Source organism: Phallusia mammillata, chromosome 7 (genome assembly GCF_965637545.1).
Source record: "Phallusia mammillata chromosome 7, kaPhaMamm4.hap1.1, whole genome shotgun sequence".
Taxonomy (NCBI): domain Eukaryota; kingdom Metazoa; phylum Chordata; class Ascidiacea; order Phlebobranchia; family Ascidiidae; genus Phallusia; species Phallusia mammillata.
The window spans coordinates 1,932,794-1,954,633 of NC_137258.1; the positions used below are offsets into that span (position 1 = coordinate 1,932,794).

General features: G+C 34.8%; 3 protein-coding genes across 3 annotated transcripts; 1 reads left to right on the plus strand and 2 right to left on the minus strand.

The window, feature by feature from the left end:
• Nucleotides 1–71: 71 nt before the first annotated feature.
• On the minus strand, nucleotides 72–13,238 carry LOC145237848 (protein sel-1 homolog 3-like). The gene is made up of 29 exons (XM_080100837.1): nucleotides 13,109–13,238; nucleotides 11,206–11,454; nucleotides 10,669–10,926; nucleotides 10,517–10,602; nucleotides 10,065–10,210; nucleotides 9,715–9,835; nucleotides 8,709–8,833; nucleotides 8,110–8,225; nucleotides 7,862–7,920; nucleotides 7,596–7,719; nucleotides 7,172–7,304; nucleotides 7,019–7,115; nucleotides 6,347–6,455; nucleotides 5,946–6,086; nucleotides 5,630–5,747; nucleotides 5,066–5,127; nucleotides 4,653–4,772; nucleotides 4,042–4,179; nucleotides 3,889–3,983; nucleotides 3,480–3,618; nucleotides 3,132–3,259; nucleotides 2,982–3,065; nucleotides 2,522–2,612; nucleotides 2,375–2,462; nucleotides 2,078–2,184; nucleotides 1,808–1,938; nucleotides 1,397–1,499; nucleotides 1,215–1,339; nucleotides 72–296 (listed from the first exon to the last, which is right to left on the minus strand). Exons 1-29 carry the CDS (start codon nucleotides 13,178–13,180, stop codon nucleotides 182–184), a joined length of 3,480 nt encoding a protein of 1,159 aa, XP_079956963.1. The 5' UTR covers nucleotides 13,181–13,238; the 3' UTR covers nucleotides 72–181.
• Nucleotides 13,239–13,525: 287 nt separating this feature from the next.
• Nucleotides 13,526–16,332, minus strand: LOC145237851 (mediator of RNA polymerase II transcription subunit 18-like). Its single transcript, XM_080100839.1, has 6 exons — nucleotides 16,052–16,332; nucleotides 15,526–15,655; nucleotides 15,094–15,216; nucleotides 14,949–15,030; nucleotides 14,694–14,857; nucleotides 13,526–13,759 (listed from the first exon to the last, which is right to left on the minus strand). Exons 1-6 carry the CDS (start codon nucleotides 16,176–16,178, stop codon nucleotides 13,738–13,740), a joined length of 648 nt encoding a protein of 215 aa, XP_079956965.1. The 5' UTR covers nucleotides 16,179–16,332; the 3' UTR covers nucleotides 13,526–13,737.
• A 404-nt stretch (nucleotides 16,333–16,736) lies between these two features.
• LOC145239406 (DNA polymerase alpha subunit B-like) lies at nucleotides 16,737–21,791 on the plus strand. The gene is made up of 13 exons (XM_080102722.1): nucleotides 16,737–16,850; nucleotides 16,916–17,036; nucleotides 17,299–17,423; nucleotides 17,796–17,975; nucleotides 18,326–18,402; nucleotides 18,468–18,655; nucleotides 19,017–19,261; nucleotides 19,319–19,430; nucleotides 19,902–20,017; nucleotides 20,084–20,196; nucleotides 20,306–20,396; nucleotides 20,503–20,672; nucleotides 21,448–21,791. The coding sequence occupies exons 2-13, from the start codon at nucleotides 16,955–16,957 to the stop codon at nucleotides 21,713–21,715; spliced, it is 1,767 nt and encodes a 588-aa protein (XP_079958848.1). The 5' UTR covers nucleotides 16,737–16,850; nucleotides 16,916–16,954; the 3' UTR covers nucleotides 21,716–21,791.
• The last annotated feature ends 49 nt before the right edge of the window (nucleotides 21,792–21,840 follow it).

Below are 21,840 nucleotides of genomic sequence, written 5' to 3' on the forward strand. Positions count from 1 at the left end.
CCAGTCCATTAGAAGTCATTGTTAGATTTACACAATTAGACAGCAATTCTACAGCAAAATTTACAAAGCTGCCCCTTCAATAATTTATCAGCATAACATCTAAATAGCAAGACGGTTACAAACAAGTACACACTTAGGCAGGCTGGATTTATGGCACTGATTTGATTTGTTTGACATTATGTTAAGATTGCCCCCCAGTTTGTCCTGTGTTCAGGTCATTTGTTTTTGTAGCATCTTTCTGTAAAATTTTCATGGAATTTGTTTCACTTGCAGTTTCCTCTCCAGTTTCAACATCACTGTCAAAAAAGGTTTTTGTAATTTAGAATAATATGTAAAATTCATGAGCAGTGGAAAAGATGCAAACAATCCTCACTGCTTAAACATGTAAGGCAGGGGTGCACAACCTGCGGCCGAATAGACGATTTTATGCGGTCGTGAACATGTTTGTTAAAATATATGCACTGGTGGCTGTGACGCAAAAAAAACTCTTGCTAAATATTTTGACTTTCAAACTGCTTTAAATAGATTTTGTAAGACTGTAAAGAATATTACCAGCCTAGTAACCCTGTGCATCACACTTTATGTACGTCTATTGTGTGCAAACAATGCAAATAAACAGTCACCTCTTGCGCCACAATATATATTATGACGTCATAAATACCTCACTGTTTAGATCAATCTGTTGATCAGGTTTCAAATTATTCGGGCTTTTTGGACGCCATTAGATGGTTTATGTATGTGGGACAAACCCTATTTTCACATAATCATTTTAAAAACAAAAACAAGCAGGTAATTGGCGGGCGTTGGTGAAATAAGGATCTGCGATGTGGCCGTCTTAGCAAAAAGGTTGTGCACCCCTGATGTAAGGTCTTACCAGTACAGAGTGTCAAACCTTTTCTACACTAGCCTATACAGCAAATGACTGGTCACCAGCTACACTGGTATGGCCTTACAGGCTGAAATAGTACACAGTCTGCAGCTAATAAAAGTAGGCTCAAGTTACAGTTAAAAAAATAATTTTGTTGTCTGCACCAGTTACGTATTCTCACAGCTAATATAGTACAAGGATGGTCAATTTTTTCAGACAAACATCAATTGTGAAAATTGTGCTTACCATTTCGGTGTTTAAATCATATAAAGTTAAGAAAACTAGATGTCATTGAAGATGTATGGTTTTATTGTATACTGTATCAATTTTATAAAAGTTCATTGACCTGATCTCGCTAGCTTGTGTATCTTCCACATTTCTCCTTATTGTCATCAACCTTCTATGGTTTCTCCACGATTGAACAGCAAACAGTAAAATAGTTGATAGAATAAGCACAGCAAAAGTGACAACCTAGGAAAGCCATTCATTTAAAGATACTTCAACACAGAATGTTTACAGTTTTTGTACCTTGTTAATAAATGGTGTTTTGTTCCATAGCTGGATAGTTTGTGTGCGGACAAGAGCAAGATAACATGGCATGGCAGTTTCGTCTTTTCCTATTTCACTACATCTGATAAAAATCAAAAACTATGTTGTTTACCTGAAGGAGTACATAATGTTTTGTTAACAATATATTTGGTTTTATTGTTTTGGTTTTTTACAGTATATCCCTTCTATTTTCCTGGGCAATTACTTAAGCTACATTCTGAACTTCATCTAAAAAATCTTTTACATTGAAACAAATGGCATCGGCAATCCCCTAAAATAAACACAAAAACATCTACATCATATAAACGATGTACAAGGAACAGAAACAATATATTTTTAGGATTAGCGTTTAGTATCATTCCATTTCACATGTAAATTGTAATAACCTACTTTCTGTACAAGTAAACTATGGTATCTTCTCTGTTTTGCAAAACGTCTTCAGGCAAGTTTAATTCTTTCAAACTGTTGTTCTGTATTTCGTTTTCATTCTTCTCCAGCATACAAGCAATGTTGAAAATAGCCTGAACAAAAACCGTCAAAATTATTAAAATGAACTATGTCAGTACTGCATTACCCAACCTATTTAACTTCTTAGAAGGCCAAATGGATGAAAAACAACTGACTTAAAAAGTTGAATCCTGACATGAAATAAAAACTTGCCTGTGGAAATCCCAATTTTGCAGCGTGACTATAATAATGTAGAGACTTTTTGACGTCTTTTGTTCCCCCATATCCATAATAATAGTAGTCTCCCATCTTGTTCAATGCTGCAATAATTACTCACATTTTATACACTATTGCACTGGGTTGTATGTGCACAGGTCAGAAAACACGTCTTTCCAGGACTCAATAACAAAAGCATTGATCTAATCTATCAAGCATCTCGGTACTTATGTTCGATATATCTCTACCACAACCAAAGGAGAAGGTCAAAGAATTTAACAAAATTATTCCCACCATATGGATGTGGTTGGTTGAACGATGCAGATGCATTCCAAAACTTCCATGTGCATTCCTCCTTCACATTAGACTTTACCAAGTCATTCTGTAACATATTAGAACATAAAAATGTATTTGCTGATAATTATAATTTGCATGCCTTACCATGTTTTCTTCACACAAGAATGCAGCGTTGTACTGTGCCACCTCAAAACCTGTGTCTGCAGCAGCTAAGTACATGAGAATTGCTTTGGACCTTTTAAAAGTAAAAAAATAAGTTTAACTTGTTGTTTTATTTGTTTTGGCTATTTCAGTACTTCAATGACCGTCAATTTTAAGTCATTTAAAAAACCAATATCTACTTGGGCTACAGAAACTTTTACGTCAGTTTCTAGATTAATAGAATCTTGATCATTATTTTTAAAACAACTAAACAATAAACAAAAGTTGGAATCCTTTTTCAGTCATAAAATGTGCACACATATTAGTAAAATGAAGTAGGTTTCACCAATAATGGATTACGCTGCACAAAATTATTTAAAAATTGTCTTTTACTGCATTATTGGATAAACAACATATGACATTTTATGAACACTAAAGCTGTATACAAATTTATAAAACATACCACGATTGTTTTCTATATGCTTGAAGTCCTTCACGAATGACAGCCCCCATGTCAGGATTTCGATCAGTAATATACAAAGTCCATCTGTAAACAAAAACAGAATCATTTGTTTCTAGTTGGAACTTCTGTTTATTTATGTAATTCACTTACGCAATAGCAGAGTTTATGTTGGGTCTGACAAGCATTGAAACTCCAGTTGCAAACATATATGAAACTTGTAGGCTTGCCTCAACATGTCCACCATATGCTGCTTTGTAAAACTTTTTAAACGCCATTTTCTGCACCAAAAAAACATATTAATTTTGTAATAGTTTTATCACATTTTTTTATATGAGACCTTATTGTATGATACCCTAAATAAACTAAAATGAAGACCTTATAGGTGGAAACAGTGTCTGCTGTCTGCAACTTACATACTATGCATTTAAGCATGATATGGACGAGCATATATTTATCCTGCAAATCAGTAAAGATGTTCACCAACATTTTTACTTTTACCTTGTCTCTTTTCAATCCATACTTTCCAGTGTAATGCATCATCCCAAGGTTATATGAAGCATCAGCACTTCCTAACTCTTCAGCTTGTTCGAAATATTCTCTCGCCTTATCCATGTCCACCTCTTTAGTCGAGTAATACCTTAAAACAGGGGTGTCAAACATGTGGCCCTCCAAGAGTTTTTGTGTGGCCTGCGAAGTAACTTTTGGAAGTTATGTGTTTTACTCTGGCCGAATACTCAAAATTGTTTGATTTTGACACCCCTGCCTTAAAACCAATATACACAATATAACCAAGTAAAAGCATGCTGTTCAACCTTCTTTGGTCATTTTTGTCAAACCAATAACTGAAACATCTGGTGCCGGATAGGACATTTTTACTGGATTGTATATTTGTGTTACTTGTACTTACCACCCCAAAGTATTAAGTGCCCCTGGATTTTTGTGAGTGGCTGCCTCCTTTAAATATCTGACACCTCTCTCCACATTTTCTTCAGTGCCATGGCCCTGTACCAAAGTACAAAGCTTTACAACAGCCATTGAACCAAAGCATTCTGACACAAACCTTTAAGAGAACAATTCCATAGTCGTACATGGCCATGGGATCGCCCCCTTGTGCAGCTTCTTCATAATATCGAAATGCTGCATCTAAGTTACGCTGAAGTCCTTGCTGCCCCCAATACATCAGCCTTGCCATGTTTCGCTGCACAAATAAATAGAAGCTTTACTTTTAGGAAGTGGTTTCCAATCTCTGGTACACATTTCATTAGTGACATCGAAAACATTTCATGTGTTGCATGATGACAGTGTATCAATCATTTATTAATTAAAAAACATTTTCCAAAACATAAGCATTACTGAATAAAGTAAGACATGTGCAGCATAGGAGACAGGCAACGGTGCTTGTGATTCGACTTATGGCGGGTTCTCCACTGAGCCTGTGTAGCTCAGTTGGTAGAGTCAAGTCCCGAAAAGCTCTAGTCGTGGGTTCCAATCCCACCTTCAATAGGCATTATATACTATGAGTGTGCCGTGATCGCTGGTCTGCATTGGGCTGATCCCAGCTGTGTCCTAACTAGATTTTATTCACTTTGAACATGGTTGGTAATTTATGTTGATGTTAATTTTGGTAAAATTTTGAGCACTTCAGGGAATTGCTTCAAATTAGTTGTGCACCTGTGCTGAAAAGACACCTTTGGTCGCTTGGTGCTTGATCCAATGAAACATATCATCTTCCTCTGAAAGTTGCTCTTTCATTTTTTTCTCATCAGTTAATCGCGCGGAGTTCACAACAGCCTTCAAGTTTGGGAAAAAGATAATATGAAGTGTCAATAAATTAAGCAATGTGCATTTAGATTTACAAGCAATTGAATTTATACGAGATATTTGGCACTATGCCAATAAAGGTTTAATGTATCAATTTACCAAAAATCATTTTGATTAATGCAAGAACAAATGTGCTTATTGCAGAAACTGTGTTTTAATAAGTTTTAAATGTTTTAAAATTTGCGTGCATATCCATGTACCTGCATAATTGTTAAGTCCCATATGACATTGGGCTATGCAATCACTTTGCATTTTCTACTTACCTGGCTTTCTGAATGTTCCAGCAAATCTTTTTGTGTTTTATGCGCTGAGTTGATATAATAAACTGTAAAGAACAGAGGTTTAAACATTATTAGTAGAGATGAGCCAGGACCCAACTACTCGGTACCAAGCATCACTGTTTTTTATGCTCGGTGCTCGGCCGAGCAGTTGCAAAAACTGACCCAAGCATTAAATTTGCTTATTCATGCCTTAACAACATACGAAAGCAGTGTCCTAAAGGGTATCCAAGAACAAAAATGACTGTTTTTTTAATGGGTAGATGGTGGAAAAGCACATAACAAACTTCTGGGGCCTGTACAGCTTAATACACTGCTGATGACACAATGCACCTCAAAAAGCTACAAAATTAGAGTGGAATTGGAAATGTTTGTGACGTCACAATGCACCAAGCATGCTTGGCTGAGCACCGAGCATTAACATGAGATGCTCGGTATTCGACCAAACAAAACATTTGCAGTTTTAGCCCATCCCTAATTATTAGTAATAGGAACAAATGTGTAGACCAGGTTAATGTATGCTGTAAATAATAGAAGTAAAAAATATACAGAAAGCAAGATGTGGATCTTTTGGAAATCCAGCCACTCCTTGGAGATGGTTGTTTCCCAAAGTTTTCAAGCACATTCTATCACCAGTTTTTGCTCCCAGCAGTAGATGAAGTCTTGCCTGCAGAAAATGCCAGTTTTAGCACTTGGTATGGAGCATTTTAACCTGTTTTAAATAACCCTTTACAGTCAGCATGCAAAACAAATAGCATGCCAAATATTTTAAAAGTAGCAAGCAACAAACAGTTAATAACAAATATTTATATTGGTTGCAAATACACACAAGTACTTTTAAAACAGCTTTACCAAGTTGTCTAACCTTAAACAAGTCTTGTTCTACACCTATGCCATTCTTATAGATCACAGATAACATGAAATGAGAAAGTCCATGACCGAGTTGAGATGATTGCTTCAATATCGAAATACAAGTTGACATATTCTGCAAGCTATCTGCACTGTCCTGTGTGTAAACCAGGTTTGTTACACAAGAGCATCATTTGTATGGTGTAATTTTTTTTAATGTAAAGTAATGAGAAGTATGACAACATGTTAAAAAAATGTGTCAATTGAAAATTGGAAAGTAAAAAATAAGTGTCATTGGGTTGAAACATAGCATAAAGTAAGTTTTATGCATCATAATTTTTAAAAGACAAATTAAAGTTTATTTTATAAGTGAGTTGCAAGTTGCAACAGTTATAACATGGAAAAAAAACATTTTACCATTTTTTCCAAAAATGTTTTGTACATTTCATCAGTAAGTTTCTGGATAATGTCGCTGGTTTGTATACTGGGTGGTATGGTTTGCAGCAACTTGTTTATATGGTTGTATCTGGAAAAAAGTTTTTTTTTTAAAAACTTTAAATACCAAAAAGCAAAATTCATATTTACAAAAACCATACATTTGAAGTGGTAAAACTTTACGTTTAAAAGTGGTAAAACATTATATTAATAAAACCATAATATATTTAAGTTGCATTATGCAAGGACTTGAAGAGTAATTGAATCAGAATCATAACTGCCAGAGCACTTCTGCATAAAGAATACATTATACAGACATTTCAACAATTACTGATATATTATTTAAACCTAAATTTTCTGGCAGTTATACGTTTGATTAAACCATAATATATTTGTTTAAGAAATTATTTTTAATGCAATTTATTCCAAGGATCTTAAATAATATATACTGTACATTTCAATCTGTGTGCCTTTTTTACAAGTGTGCCACAAAATAATAGGCAAAATGCAACTTTTATCTAATATTTCATATCTTGATGAAAAAATACAGATGAGTATATCAGCATTAGAACCACATCATGATCTTATTTGTTTTCTCACCCATTACAAATTATTTAAAGTATAAAAAAGTCCAAGGAAAAACTTGTCTAAAACCTTTTTGGTAGAGGTTTGTCATCAGCTGCACATTGTGGTTGTTCACGAGCTTCTCTAACTTGGTTGACAATTTGTAAAAAATACGGAACGGAAACATCTGGAAAAAAACTTTGCCTTTAAACCTGCATTGCACATTTTATCAAATGTTGTTACTTCTGTTTTGGGCAAACATGCTCTCATAAAACTTTCTCTTTATTTTGACAGCTCTTTTTAAAATCTTCTGTGTCTTTTCGTGAGCTGCAATCCTAATCTCTTCATCACTGCTTTTCTTTGTAGAATAATTGTTCTAAAATAACAGTAAAGTTTTTTTTGGATATTGCAAAATATTTAATCAAATATTCTAATTGTGATTCACAAGCCCATCATTGGTAAAAAATAATCTTCTCTGACCGCAGTTCTGCTTAGCTGTAGAGAAAGTCTGATGCTAGTTTTTTAAGTCAATACCAATTAATTATTGGCAGTTACATAAGCCGGTAACCAATATTTAGAAGTGATATTTTATTTGCAGTAAAAGATCTACATTTATACCCTGTTACCGGAAAAAATCCAAAAATGCATATAAAGAAAAATACACAACCTTGACTATTTTGGTTCTGCAAAACTGTGCTGACCCGACAATTGCATCCACATTCTTGCAAAACAATGTTCCACCCACAACGAAGTAGCCATCAGATGAAAGAAAAGATACTGGCCGATGAAACCTTTTATAAAATTATTTCATTAAAAAATCCACCCAACATTAAAACAATTCAATGAATCTTCATTTTTTAATTACAACTTGTATACTTTTATTTTCCAGTGTACAATCAACTTTATTTGCAACCAATTCGCCCTAGGACTTACGTTACAGTCACATTCTTTGAGTCTGAGAAGTTCTTTCCATGATACATGGTTACGTTTGTCTGCAAAAGATACATTGTAACATATTTACTTATTATTGCTAAAATAAATTAGTCAACTCCTATTTTTTTTGTACAACAATATTTGCCCACACTATCAATGTCTTGTGTCACCAGCTGCATATTTGTCTTATCGTGCAAATGCTCTTTGCTACTAATATTAGTCGCAGCTAAACAAATAGTAAAACTTGCCATTGCATTAGCTTGATGTAATTCCAGTTTCACCCATTCATTTAGTGGAACAGACCATGGAGATGTGTTTGCGTATGATTTCCCATCCCTTAATTTTAATTGGACGTGCAATTGTCCTGTAACATGTAATTTCTTAGCTTCATTCAAAGTGCAAGAAATAACAAGTTACAAATTGTTGTACCCAACTGTAGATAAAATACTATCAGAATCCATCACTTGAAATAGGCTGTTGGTTTAAAGATTCAAAGTTTTCATATATTACCTTAATTATTATCTATTATTGTGCTAACACAGATCCTTATTAAACTAGACTAATTATGGCAAGGAACCATTTTAACCAATCAATTAAAACCAATAAAAAGGGTTGGTTTAGCACATTGGTCATATTTTAATAAGGGTACACTATTTGATTGTACATTAGGTACAATATTTGCCAACATTTTTTGTAACTGAGTTTCTTTTCTCTAGCAGAAACTAAGGGTAAGCGAAGGAGTTAATATCGCAAGACTTGGTGTTTGCTGCTGTGAGATTGAATACCAAAAGGAAAATTCATAAATGAAACAAAATATATTTTACCCAAAAAAAAGTTATCATTTCACCTTTTTGGTTAATCAGAACAACTGGGGACTCAAATTCATCAGTGGAATCAATATGTTGAAAAATGCTGCAGAGTTGATAATTTTTGCACCAGGAGTTGAAATAAATGTCCACATTGAGAGTGAGGCTTTATTCAAATATAAATGTAAAAGTGTTGGTTGGATTTGTGACCACTAAATACTAGGAATCAGTTATTCAAAGGATACCTCTTTTGAACACAGCAGGATTGCTTTGCTTTAGCTATCACAGAAGTACTGCTTCAAACAGGTCAGGGTGTTTTTGATGGGGGGGGGGCAACTTTTATCAGGTAAAAACACCCGCAGACCAACATTTTTTTGAAAAAAATGGGCAATTATAACACAAAATATATGTAATAAAAGGAAATTTTAGGATTTTTTTGCATTGGCACCATGCATACTTTCTTCTACCGGTAAATTAAGTTCCATGAAAAAGCTTTTGCATGAAGTCGCCACAACCCAATTATAGCGGGTCATATGCATGAAGTTGCCGTCAAGGGCCGCATCCTGCCCGCCAGTCGCACTTTGGACACCACTGAACTGGGCCCATTTTATGGCTTTGAAAAGTATTTCTTTGCCCCACTCATGCAATGATCAGGTTTGATAAATATTAATGCTTTAATTGTAAAAAAACCATTTTATTGTTATTGGCCTCCAACAGCCAAAGTCATGCCCACACCCCCACAAGCAAAACAGAATCAGTCCTTGATTTTACAAACCACCACTTACAGGTTTCAGTTTTGAATGGGTTTGACAATTTGCATCTAATGTCAACAATAACTATTTTTGTCTTTTATGACCAAAGGAAGTTATCGAAGTACATTTAGGAGTTATTAACAGGTGCTATGTAGTATATTTAATGTTTAACTTTTGTAAAGTAGAAATTCTGTTTTCTTTTAATCCTTATAAATCAGTCTTTTATGTGAAAATAATTATAAAACAAAGGTATATAACAAATATTTTCCAAGTACTGGAGTGGATGAGGGCTTACCGAATTTTCTTTCCATTTTGTTCTCTCTTCAGCTCTTCACTATAAAATGGCTGGTAGGTTTTGATTACTCCATAAGGCTCTTCAGTCATAACAATTGGATATTTGACTATTGAGGTGCATTCTGAAAAAAAAACATTGTCAATATGAATGATTTGTAAAAAATTTGAAAGTTCCATAGATTTAATTGACACAATGGAACACTTCTGTGTTGTTTAGATGTGTCTTTGAACCTACATTCTGGTACCAATTTAGTTTCTATTTAGAAAGACCTAATAGCAACTATGAGCATAAGGTTAAAGCATACAAAAAATTAAGACTTTTGGAACTTTTTTATATGCAACAGCACCTACCTTCATCTGGAAATGTTTTCAAAGGATGATCATCTATTATTTTGCTTGCCAGTTCACCATTCCAGGATAAACAATTTTGAAAATCATTGGAGTTGCGACACATTGGTGGGTCAACTTTCAAAGGAACTTTCAGTTTTGTTTTTGATCTTTAAAAAAGCTAAATTATTAGCTATACATTTGTATGTTAAAATCCATAAGGTATGCCAATAATTTTACAAAAAAGTTTCAATTATGAGATGTATATACTACTTTTCCAGTGTCATACAACTATTCAAACTTTGACAAGTTTGTCATTCAACTGGTGTGATGCGAAACACAATACTTGTTTTGTTTTTTTTGAGAACTAGTAATTTGGTAAATATGCATCCTGGTGGACAAAACACCTGTTCGGTATTTTACAACTCAAAGTATCAGAAATTTAGTACAATGGTTATCTACAAAAACAATAACACCTTTCAAAGAGAATGTGCAGTTTATGTCGAATGCCACTTTTCTGAATTTTCAAATATTTCCATTCTTGCAATTCGGTCATACAAACCTGAAAAAATAACAAACCAAAGACCATCAATGAAATGTTTCGTAAAAAAATATTTAATATGCTAACCTTCAGCTTTAAATCCTCCATGGTTGATGCCTTTCTCATTGTTATGCTTGGCTTAAATAAAAGCCTCTTTGGAAATTTTCCCTTTATTGATTTTGTTTTTGCATTTTCACTGTACATGCATCTAAAAGACTTTCGAAAAATAACAGTTGGATCATAAACAAGGAGTGGATTTGAGGAATTGCGAAAGGTATGATCCTTATCTTCATATCCATCAACGAAAACCGAAATTACCAATGGACGATTGCATTGATATTTCATCTGTAAAAATGTAAACTATCAATTTATGTTGCTTATTTGGAAACTGTGCATGATCCAGCTTACAAATTATAGCCAATTTAAAAAATACAGGTCATTTGCAAAATTAGTAATAGTTGTGTTTGAGTTGAGTTTATTTCGCTTGGTGGATGAAAACATAGACTAAAATTATGAAACGTATATGTAGCCTTTATCATTTGGAAGATATTCGTGTACAATTGACAATCAGTGCAAGTTTGAACAAACTATTTGTTGTTTAACCCGAACACAATCGAAACTTACGTTGATGGTAAAATTGTCAACAAGCTTCTTCTGATAACTTAACACGGTCACAAAATCTTTTACGTCTTTTCGCTTGTCCTCTGCAGCATTGTAAGGATAGTGAACTCCTCCAAGGTTTCGCGCAGCATCGAACGTTCGTTGTTCGTTGAAGAGATTCGGAGGAGCATTCTGCTGTCGTAGTTTTCGCGCGAACGCCGCGTGTTGTTGCTGTTGAAACGAATCCAGGTACTGTCGTTGCTGTTCATTTAACTGAAATGTTTAATAAAACAAACTTAATAAAACGTGGCAAGTATAATTGCAAAACGAGGTATAGACTTTGATTACAACTGCAATCCGATTTTGGCGCCATTTTGCTGCAACTGTCACGTGAAACAGACATAAAAATATTAGTTAGTAATCGACAATTTAATTTCGTTCACGAATACTATCGGACAGGCAGGGTTTTTTAACTTTTTCAATAAACAAACATAGTAAAAAGATTTGTTCGAAACGTTTGTTTCGTTTCGTATGGATTTTTCGGTTGTCCTTATTTTGGGGTCCATGCCGATGGCAACCCTGACTATTATGAGGCGCCGTTGTCGAATAAATTAAGTTGTCACGACTTTTTTTAGTTAGGTTATCTTGCGGCAACTGAGTTACTTGCGTCAGGGGGGCAATTTCGTCTGCCGAGAGGGCGATTGCGCCAAAAAGGTTGAAGACCCCTGATTTAACCTATACGATATTTAAAATAGATTCGACTAATTAGCTGTCCTTTGAAAAATGTCATTATGCCGGCTATGATACAACGAACAAACTCGTCCATCTCCGAAAAAAATCGTGAAACCATCTAAGAAGCACCATCAGCCCTATAATCCTCCTTTATATAAGCCACATATTTTGAATAAAAAACCATGCGTTACGTATATATGTGTTTTCAGCAGCAGACATCCATAGTACAGGGGTTAGTCTGTACAGTAGCCCACAAATCAGACCAATGAACTTGGTTTGTAAAATATCATAGGTAGGCCTATAAATGACAAACGATGTATTTCAAAAATATGAATAGGCGTACTACGTTATGACTTTTAGTTGAAGTATCTTTTTAACACATCGCCAAATCAAAGTCGAATCTACGGCTAAATAGGCTACGCTTGGTAATAACGTTGTTTATACAAAACGTTTGTCCCGAAGTCAAATCCCTGTTACGACGCCTAGCCCATTGTGTGCAGTGTTTCATTTTCTGGTTTCGCAAAACTCGATATCAAGGGGTTTTATACGCACAGAGCGATAAAACGTCAAACCCGGATTTGACAAAACGATATGAAGTGGCCATTAGTGGCACTGGCAGTACTTGTTAATACGTATGCGTCTGAAACGCCACATGTATTTTAGAAGCTGAATTCTAACTTAGCCAATATACGTTCGTGTCAAAATCTTGTCCTATGAATCCGTATAAAATAACAGAAAGTAACTCAAATTTGACAAATTAAATTTTTCTTGACAAAAGTCATACAATATTTTGTTAAACATTTATAATTTTATTGTAAGGCCAATTTTATACGTTCGACGTTTGTATCATTGCTCCCCAATCGCTGACTATAAAAGTATTTTAAGCACGTTTAAATCATTATTTTACAATTAAAGGCAAAAGGTGCTTCACAACCATATAGTTACATAAATCCAGTAGCAAATTTTCAATTTCAAAAACATCACATAACTTCGCAACTGCAAAACATGATATCACTTCGCTCATGACTTAACAGTCTTTACATTTTAGCTATCATGCTATTGTATAAAAAATTAAATGTTTATGTGTTCTTGTTGTACTTGCAACCGTATCAAAACAAGGACAACTCAAAAAAGCGGATTAATTTTCACTTTTTTACATCTGCTGTCTTCAGAAAAACTAATATTTCGCATTTACCTCAAAGGAATCAGTTAAATGGATCCAAATCACTAAGACCAATAACGACCAGTTTCTCTTGTAGATTTCCATCCTCGACCAAACTGATCCAAATTATTAATCACCCTCTAAAATCGTGCGACCCCAACCGCCGTCACTCCGACACCCAGTGGTCACTTTTATTCACGTGTCTTGTTTAGATTCGGATACTGTGATTTTATTTGTGCAGTAGTAAACCTGCACAGTGATACAAAGCTAAAACAGTGTAAAAATATATTTTCTTGTAGTGAGGCGTTTTTCCAAAATGTCAAAATTACTGTTTCTTGGCAAAGAGTTCTAACTTAATTAGCCTGTTTGTGAATTGAAACACTGACATATGGAATTAAAACAAACGAAATGTTCGGCCAGTAGGGGTTGCCATCGCCATGGATCACAAAATAAGGACAACCGAATTTTTTTTAATACAAAACTAAACAAACGTTTTAACCAAATCTTTGCATTTATGCGAACCATGACATAACACATATCGTATTTTTTGCCACAAACAATCTGTTCCAGAAACTCCTTCTTCGTAGAAAACACTTTTTTTAGAAAATACACAGTTAATTTCGATGAAGTTTCCATTGCATCTCACATCATTGTGACGTCATTTACTGCCATTGTTGAAGCTTTCTGCAACAAAAGATTTCGAGGTCAATAAAGGGGACGGTTACTATCTTTATGTAAGAATTTTGCGAAAGACAAATGCACAATAAAGCTTATTTTACGAATGACAGGCAATATTATCTACTTTTGTTTAGTTGCTGAGACAACTATTTTGAAATTAACACTAACATTAGCTACAAAGAAAAAGTTGATCTGTTTGGGGGGATCCCCATTTAAAATGCAGTGGTTGTTCATGAGCTGTAGAAACTTACAATGCATTGCTTGTAGTGATGGGACGATACCAGGTTTTGAAGCGAGTACCGATACCGAGTACGAGTACCACATGTATATACCTTCGATACCGATTACCGAGTACGATTACCGAGTACTTAAGTGTAGTGTTGTCTGAGGTGTATATCACTGGCTAATTTATCTGCCATGGTCGGGGTATAGGCGTGCACTCACACATGCCGAAAAATGTAATCTCCACGTGATAGCGAAAAAGATATAAGCTTACGTAAACTGGAGCAAATTTTTTTCCAATTTTGTGCTGTCCGAAGCAAATATTGGCATAAAGTTACCCGTATTGTTATGGTGTAAATCGGCTCGCACGTTGGTATCGAAAACTGAGACAAAATATTTCGATACCGAGTATGAGTATCGATACCACTGAAATCGTTCGATACTGAGTATCCGGTACTCGTCCCATCACTAATTGCTTGTAAACTACACGTCAAACGCAACCAGTTTAGGCTTTTTGTGCAGAGTGATTTTCAAATTAACATGTTTCTCATGTACGAAAATATGCCCACAATGGCCCTCCTTGTACTCTGGATGCCTGTGTAGATGCCCAGACACACATAAATTCATATTAGACGAAAAATGGTGTGTTCCCACAGTGTGCACATCTAATGTTGCTTATAGTGATCCCCAGTGTGTTCACAGAGCTTATCTCACTCACCGATGGTCAACTTTGTTTAACACAATAGCCGGCCTCAAAAGTTGACAAAAGTTTTTCACTTCATCTCCTGCTGTTTCATCCCTGGGTGAAGCTGTCGTGTTTACTTCGACCAGATGAGAACTAGCACTCGCCTCTAACTTCGAAGTGTCACAAGTTGCTGTGGGCTAAACACAAAATGGTCCAAGTATGAGTATAACCACGTTAGTACAGACTTCTGATGTTGAGTGTTGATAAAAATGAAAGTCAAATTCTCACCGGCACAGAAATCTTTGAAACTGTAATTTTTAATCTTCCCTTTCTGTAAAAATACCCTTTAAGAATCACTTCACTCTGTAACCTGTAGTGTAAAAGAACATGTAGAAGTGTATTGATGTATTTGTCAGTTTGACAAAATACTTACGAGAATCCCAAGTTATCGAGAAATTGTGCTGGATCATTGGAAACGGCAACCGTTACACAACTTCTTATCATTGTTGGTTTGTTATGCTCACCAACTTCTGTTGCACCAACATACTTTATTTGCCTGCAAAAGAGGTTTAAAGTTATTGTATGCACATAAACAAGTATGGAAAACACATTAACATAATTAAGCTTATAAATATGTTTTGTAGATTTGAAGATTTGTTTCATTTTCATAAATGTTATAAACTGACACAATCAGCTGTATTCTATTTTACTGGGATTAATTTATTGTTTAAAACAGTATGCAGTATTACAAAATTAAAACAGCAAGTCTTAAAACCACCATATAATAATAAAACTTTCAACACACAGTGTCTGAAAACTTTTCATTTAAAGTTATGAAAAATACAAATCCATTTTGAGCACTTACCATGGCGTACTTGGTTTTACGAGAGACTTGCAGGCTTTTACTATGATCGGAAGCATAGAAGTTGCATTTTTCAGAAAATATATCTGCTCATGATCAGTAAATGGTTCTGGTGGAACATTGTCACACAGACCTACATGCAAAACAGATGAAAATTGAGAAATATTATTCTGGACCCACTTTAAACATTTTGATCTCTATGGTGTTTTTTTTTAATTTGCATACAGCTTGATCCATATAAAGAGAGATTTCACAATGTAGGTTAAGCCTCGCCAGGGTTATAATATTTGTGTAAAAAATATCACAAGCAAAAAAATACAGCTTGCAACAGTTTATCACATGTATATATTGCAATCAAATTATTTAGGCATTTTACGAATGTATTTGCTATAAAGTGACAATTTACAAAAAAGGTATTTAAACAACTTATAATATTTTAATCATGATTCTATTAATTATCTTATCATTGTGAAAGATGTTGAATGTAAGTTGTCTGTCGAACAAATAAAAGAGTAGAATAAACAATCACCTTGAAGTCTCTGTTTTAGTTTGTCAGCATTTGCATCAAGGATGCTTCCTTGTAAAAAATATTCTTGGACATTGACATTACTTGGTATTTCGCCTGAAAGGGGTTGGTAGTTGGCTGGTTCTACCATAATTCTGCTTAGATCACTTATACTCTGAAAACATAAACTTCTCTACAATAAAAGCCGCCGCTACTGAATTTTCAAAAACAACATGGGATTGCAAAGTTTTCACGATTTTGGTACAGTTAGCATTGGTACATTGCCGGGAAATTCAGATGTTCTGATTGGTCAAATCAATTTCCATCCTTTATAAAGTAAAATAAATATGATTAAAAAATAGTTTTAGAAGAAAATAATGGAATAAAAATGAAATCATTTAATTCGTTTTAAATTGAAAATTAGACATTAGAAAGCCTTTTTTTATTTTCGTTTAAATATCAATACAAGGAATTTAAGTGATAGCGTCCTTAACACAGTTTCACAAGTCGACATATTATATTTTCACAAAAATTATGTAGATTACAGCAGTCAACAGGTTATTATATTTTTCCAGTTCCCATTACGTAAAAAATTGCTAGTGTAATTTGTATTGCACTGTAATCTTTGCTACACCAAGCGGAAGTTAGCTAGAGTTTGGCGCGAAAATTTCTCACACAAACATAAATATTTTCATTAGTTTTTTTTTATGTTGCTGTTAAATTAAGTAATATTAATTGGCGAAGCAGCAGTGATTTAACATCAGAATCACGCAACTGGCGTAAAAACGAGATTATACTTTGAGAAAATAAACGGCTAGACTTGGTAAATTTGTGGACTTCACTTTTAGAACTCTTCACATGCGTTGAACAAATTTATTGTTCTCTCAGTATACTGAGTATATACTTACGGCTAGGAAAACTTACAAAATGACAATTACCGCTGAGGATATTGTGGACAGCTTTCAAGTTTTTGACATCACACTAGAAGATGAAGATATTACCAATCAATGTAAGTTTTTAATCGTGTTTCAAAAACCATATTGATATAGAATAGCATAGCATTACAGAGCAAGACCATCAACACATTGACTTTGTCATTGACCCTGCTGGTACAATTCTGTTTCCTTTTAAAAAACATTTTATTATGTGATATTGTGCACAAACTGCACATGAAGGCCTTAAACATTTGACAAGTGCTTTTCTTATCATTGATGTGGAAAAAAACACAATACTAAAAGAAATCCCTTTTAACATTTTGCAATACATTACAGTGATTGATATGGCGATTCTGTTTAACATGGATGCTGATTCTCTTGTCAACGAATGGCTTGCGTATCAGAGTAGGAATCAACAATGCGAAATGGAAGCAATACATGTTGACCAATTTCAAAAAGAGGTTACAAACTGTAGCATATGTAAAATATCATTTAACATTAAACATGTAACAATAGTTGTAGTCATTCTCATTTTTTAGTGGTTAGTGTCTAAAGTCTGAGTGTGACAAACTTAGTTTTAATTGTGCAGAACAACTGGCTTGCCAAAACAAGGGTTAGTGAATTAAGAAAATTGTAATCTTTGTGCAAAAACATTAAACTAAACAAAACATGTCGTTTCCTCGTAGACCAATCTGATCAGAAAATGCAATAATGCTACAGAAAACTTTATTGTCTCTGTGACTTTATTCAAGTCAAGTTTTTTATCAACATTAATTGTTAAAATATTTGTTGAATTAATCCCTTAGCTTCACACTATTATTTTTTGTTTCCAGTTAAAGATGTCCCGCTCCAAGCAGCAGCAATGCAAGCAGGAGTTCGCAGCCCCAAAAAATACACCTAGCAAATCTGTGTATACACATGAAACTGTCTCTCAAGCTTTTATGAGTCCTGCGCATGACATACTGGAAGCTTATTGCAGCCCTGCAGACAAAAGGCAACTCAAGCAAGTCAATGTGAGTATTTTCTGACCCAGGAAAGTGAAAACATCTTTGGCCCAAATAATGATTTATCACAAGCATGCAGGATGCAATCAGACATGATTATTTAACATTGCAAAAAAAGCAAGTGCGCTTTTAAGACATGCAGTTAAAAACCACTGGTTAAGTTAAAGGTTTTAAACTAGGATAACAATTACATTTTGTACAGAAGTACACTTTGGTGACAAACCAATCAATATAACTTTCAATAAAAGAAGATGAAAACAGTTGTAAATTTCTGCATAAAAACTCACTTTATGGATCATACTTTTTCTGTGATCTATAAAAGAATTCAGACCAAGTAAACACTGTACTTGTTTGTTTAGATTTCTCCTCAAAGCAATGTCCCAAAAAACAAATCTGTTACTTCCAATCCCTTGTTTCAATCCCCATCAATGCAAAGGTATGAAATCGGATATAATATATGTTTTGATTTGTACATTGATATTTGGTTAATGTGTTTTGCAGTGCTTCTCCTAAATATACCAACCGAATGAACAGTGGTGATGTTGTGGCACACTTATGTCATGGAGAAACTGTGGAACCTACTTTATGGAGCACAGTTAAAAAAGAAAATTCTAGTATAAATATAAAAAACTTGCAAAACCAGAAGACATTCAAGTACATGTTCCAAAAGTTGGCTGACACTTGTGATAGTAAGTGTCATTAGCTCCAAGAAATGTAACTTCTAGAACTCAATTTTTTGCTACATAATAAGTATATATCTTGTTATTTATGGCAGAAATGCGTGTTTTACAATGTAATGGTAAATCTACTGATTAAACCAATTGCAAAAATAGAATATTTGTGTTGGACTTACTTTCAATCAAAAGTGCTTCGGCATGTGTGTGTGCACACCTGTACCCCGACCATGACAGATAAAAGCTAGTGATATACAACTAAGTACAATACTATATTTAAGTAATCTGTATCAAAGGTATATACATGTGGTACTCGGTATCAGTACTCGCTTTAAAATCTGGTATCGTCTCATCCTAAACCAGCTTGTATTTTTAGTGTTGAATGATTCAATTGAGTTGGTTGGAGAAGAACTTCAGAAACATCATCATCTCGACCAATATTCACCATGTGCTGTTGCAAGCCAAAGCCCAGTGGTTACTGTTGGTAGAATTGCCAGCGAAACAGGGGGGCGTTTGCACCCCCAGTCTATTGTACTAGAAGGCGATAGGATAAACTCATTTGGAAGGAAGGTTATATTGGATTTACAACAACTACAGCAGTATTCTCTTTTTCCTGGACAGGTTATTTCTTTTGAAATGTATTTTTAATGTATATTTCATGTGATTGCTGTCATTTAGATTGTTGCAGTAAAGGGCACCAATCCAACTGGATCCAAATTTCTTGCAAGCGAAATTTTCACCCTTCCATGCAAAAAAGGAAATGTGGATATTGTGCAACCTTCTTTTTCAGGTTTGACTTTTGAAATGCTTTAAACATAAATTGTTTAGAGACACTACTGGGAAATGTTAATAAACTACATTTTTATTCACTGTTGCTGCCAGACATAGTGTATCCCCCCAATGAAGATGTTATTGTATGCGTTGGTCTAGAGGTCAAAATTCATCCAAAGCAGTTCTTTACATGTTTACCTGTAAAACAAATAAACCATTCAAGACACTATATATAATTAGAGTGCAGATTTGGGGGGCAATACATCCAGAGGACAGCATGTGCTCTTCTATAGACCAATGCGATGTATTGTGTGGTAATGCCAAGTGGTTAGCCAAGCAAGCTGGGTCTTTTTCAGTTATAAAATGTGTAAACGCAATCCTTTTTCATAGTCCAACAACGCTCACTACAACCTTATTTGTCTAAAAAGCCTAATGACCTGTGCACAATGAAAAGCTACATTTTATAAACTGATGGTGCATTACTTTTTAGACCCACTTCATATTATGGTGGCGGCTGGACCTTTTACAACAAGCTCATTAAGCTATGAGCCCTTGATGGACTTTATATCCGCAGTGCAGAAAAACAAGCCAGATGTGACTATCTTGGTAGGAATATTTATTTCTGTGCTGTGACTGCTAACGGCTGCTTAACATGTCATGTATGTTAATCAGGTTGGACCAATAGTGGATACCAACCAAACAAGTGTTACACAAAGTGATGATATTCAGTCCTTTGATGAGTTTGGCCAGAAATGGATCAGTTCGATTAAAGCAGCATTGGAGGGGTAGGTGAAAAAAGCTGGTTGCTATTTGTTGTTTTGAAAATTTTCATCATTTTAGTTTGGCTTTTTAATTGTATCCCAAAGGTGTTTTAAAGTTTTTTAATTTTCACAGTGTTACATCTCTTGTGTTCATTCCATCGACCCGAGATGTGTTTCATGATTTTTGCTACCCACAGCCACCTTACCAGCATGGCAACCAACAGGTAACGACTACACAAAAACCCACACAAATAATTGTGTGCTTTTTGACTTTAATCAGAAAGTGGGTCAAGAGCAAAGAATCGTCATCAAAATATTTTTAAATTTCAGAATGTGACCCATTTGCCCGATCCAGCCACGTTTGATGTTTCGAATGTCAGAGTTGGTGCGACATCAACTGACATTTTGTTTCACCTTGGTGCAGAAGAAATATCAAGAAACCCAAACCCTGATCTTGACAGGTTATCGAGGCTAAGTCAACATGTGTTGTGCCAAAAAAGGTTCATAATTTTATTTAAAGCTGACCATTGCCTGAAATTCATTATCAGTGGTTCCCAACTGGGGAGGAATTTACTTTAATTTGCACATGTGGTTTGTAAATAGGCACTTTAGCTCTAGGTATATCTCTATGAAGTTAGTAAGAGACCCAATTTTAAATGATCTTTGTATGATTAATCATCTACTACAGGCGTCTCCAACTCAAAATCTGTCCCGGTCCAATTTACAAACTAAGCCATGGGTCACATGTGGCCTTTCTAGGGCAATAAGTGTGGCCTTACATGTGAAAATGCTTTTAAAACCTTAATACTGAATGCACCACCAGTTGCAGGAAAATATGTGGTTACACTCTCACTCTTATGAAATTCAATAACTTTCCTTTGTTAAACACTCGACGGTTCAGTAAAATAATAAAAAAAACTTGGCCACAATACCTTTTTTATTTTCTAATAACGCCGCTGGCCACAGAAAATTGCCTCGAGAGGCTGCATCTAGCAGGCGGGCTGCATGTTGGAGGCCCCTGATCTTCTATGTAGTATATTGGGGACGGATGAAAATGTTTTGAATTTTTAAGGGAGGAATTCATTGGCAAAGGTTGGGAACCAACAATCACTATTGTTTTATTTCCATTTTTGCCATTGGCAAAGATTAGCACAGGCCTTGCAAACTGTTAAATCAATTTTTAAAGACAATCTCTGTTGTCATCATCAGTGCAATTTTCTTTTTATTGTGATGAAATTTTTGTGCTTGAGTCCTTATTGATGACTTGTTTTGCAGTTACTATCCAATGTACCCACCACATGAAAGTGTTCCATTTGACAACATTAACAGTGAATTCAGAATCAAGATGCCATCCGACAGGTTACCAGATTTACTGATTATGCCATCTGACCTCCGATGCTTTGCCAAACTCATTCAAGGTCGTGTTTGCATAAATCCTGGTCGTTTGACAAAAGGTGAAACTGGTGGAACATACGGCAGAATTTTGGCTGAATCTGCTCCCAACAACACAGTTAACATTATTGCGGAAGTAGTAAAAATTTAGCGTGCTTTGTTGGTTGTACATGCGTTTTATTTTAATGTTACACCAGAACAATTGTAATACATCTGCTTTAACTATTGTTTGTGGTTGCAAACAGAATGAAAAACTACCTGCCAGTCAAGTTCATT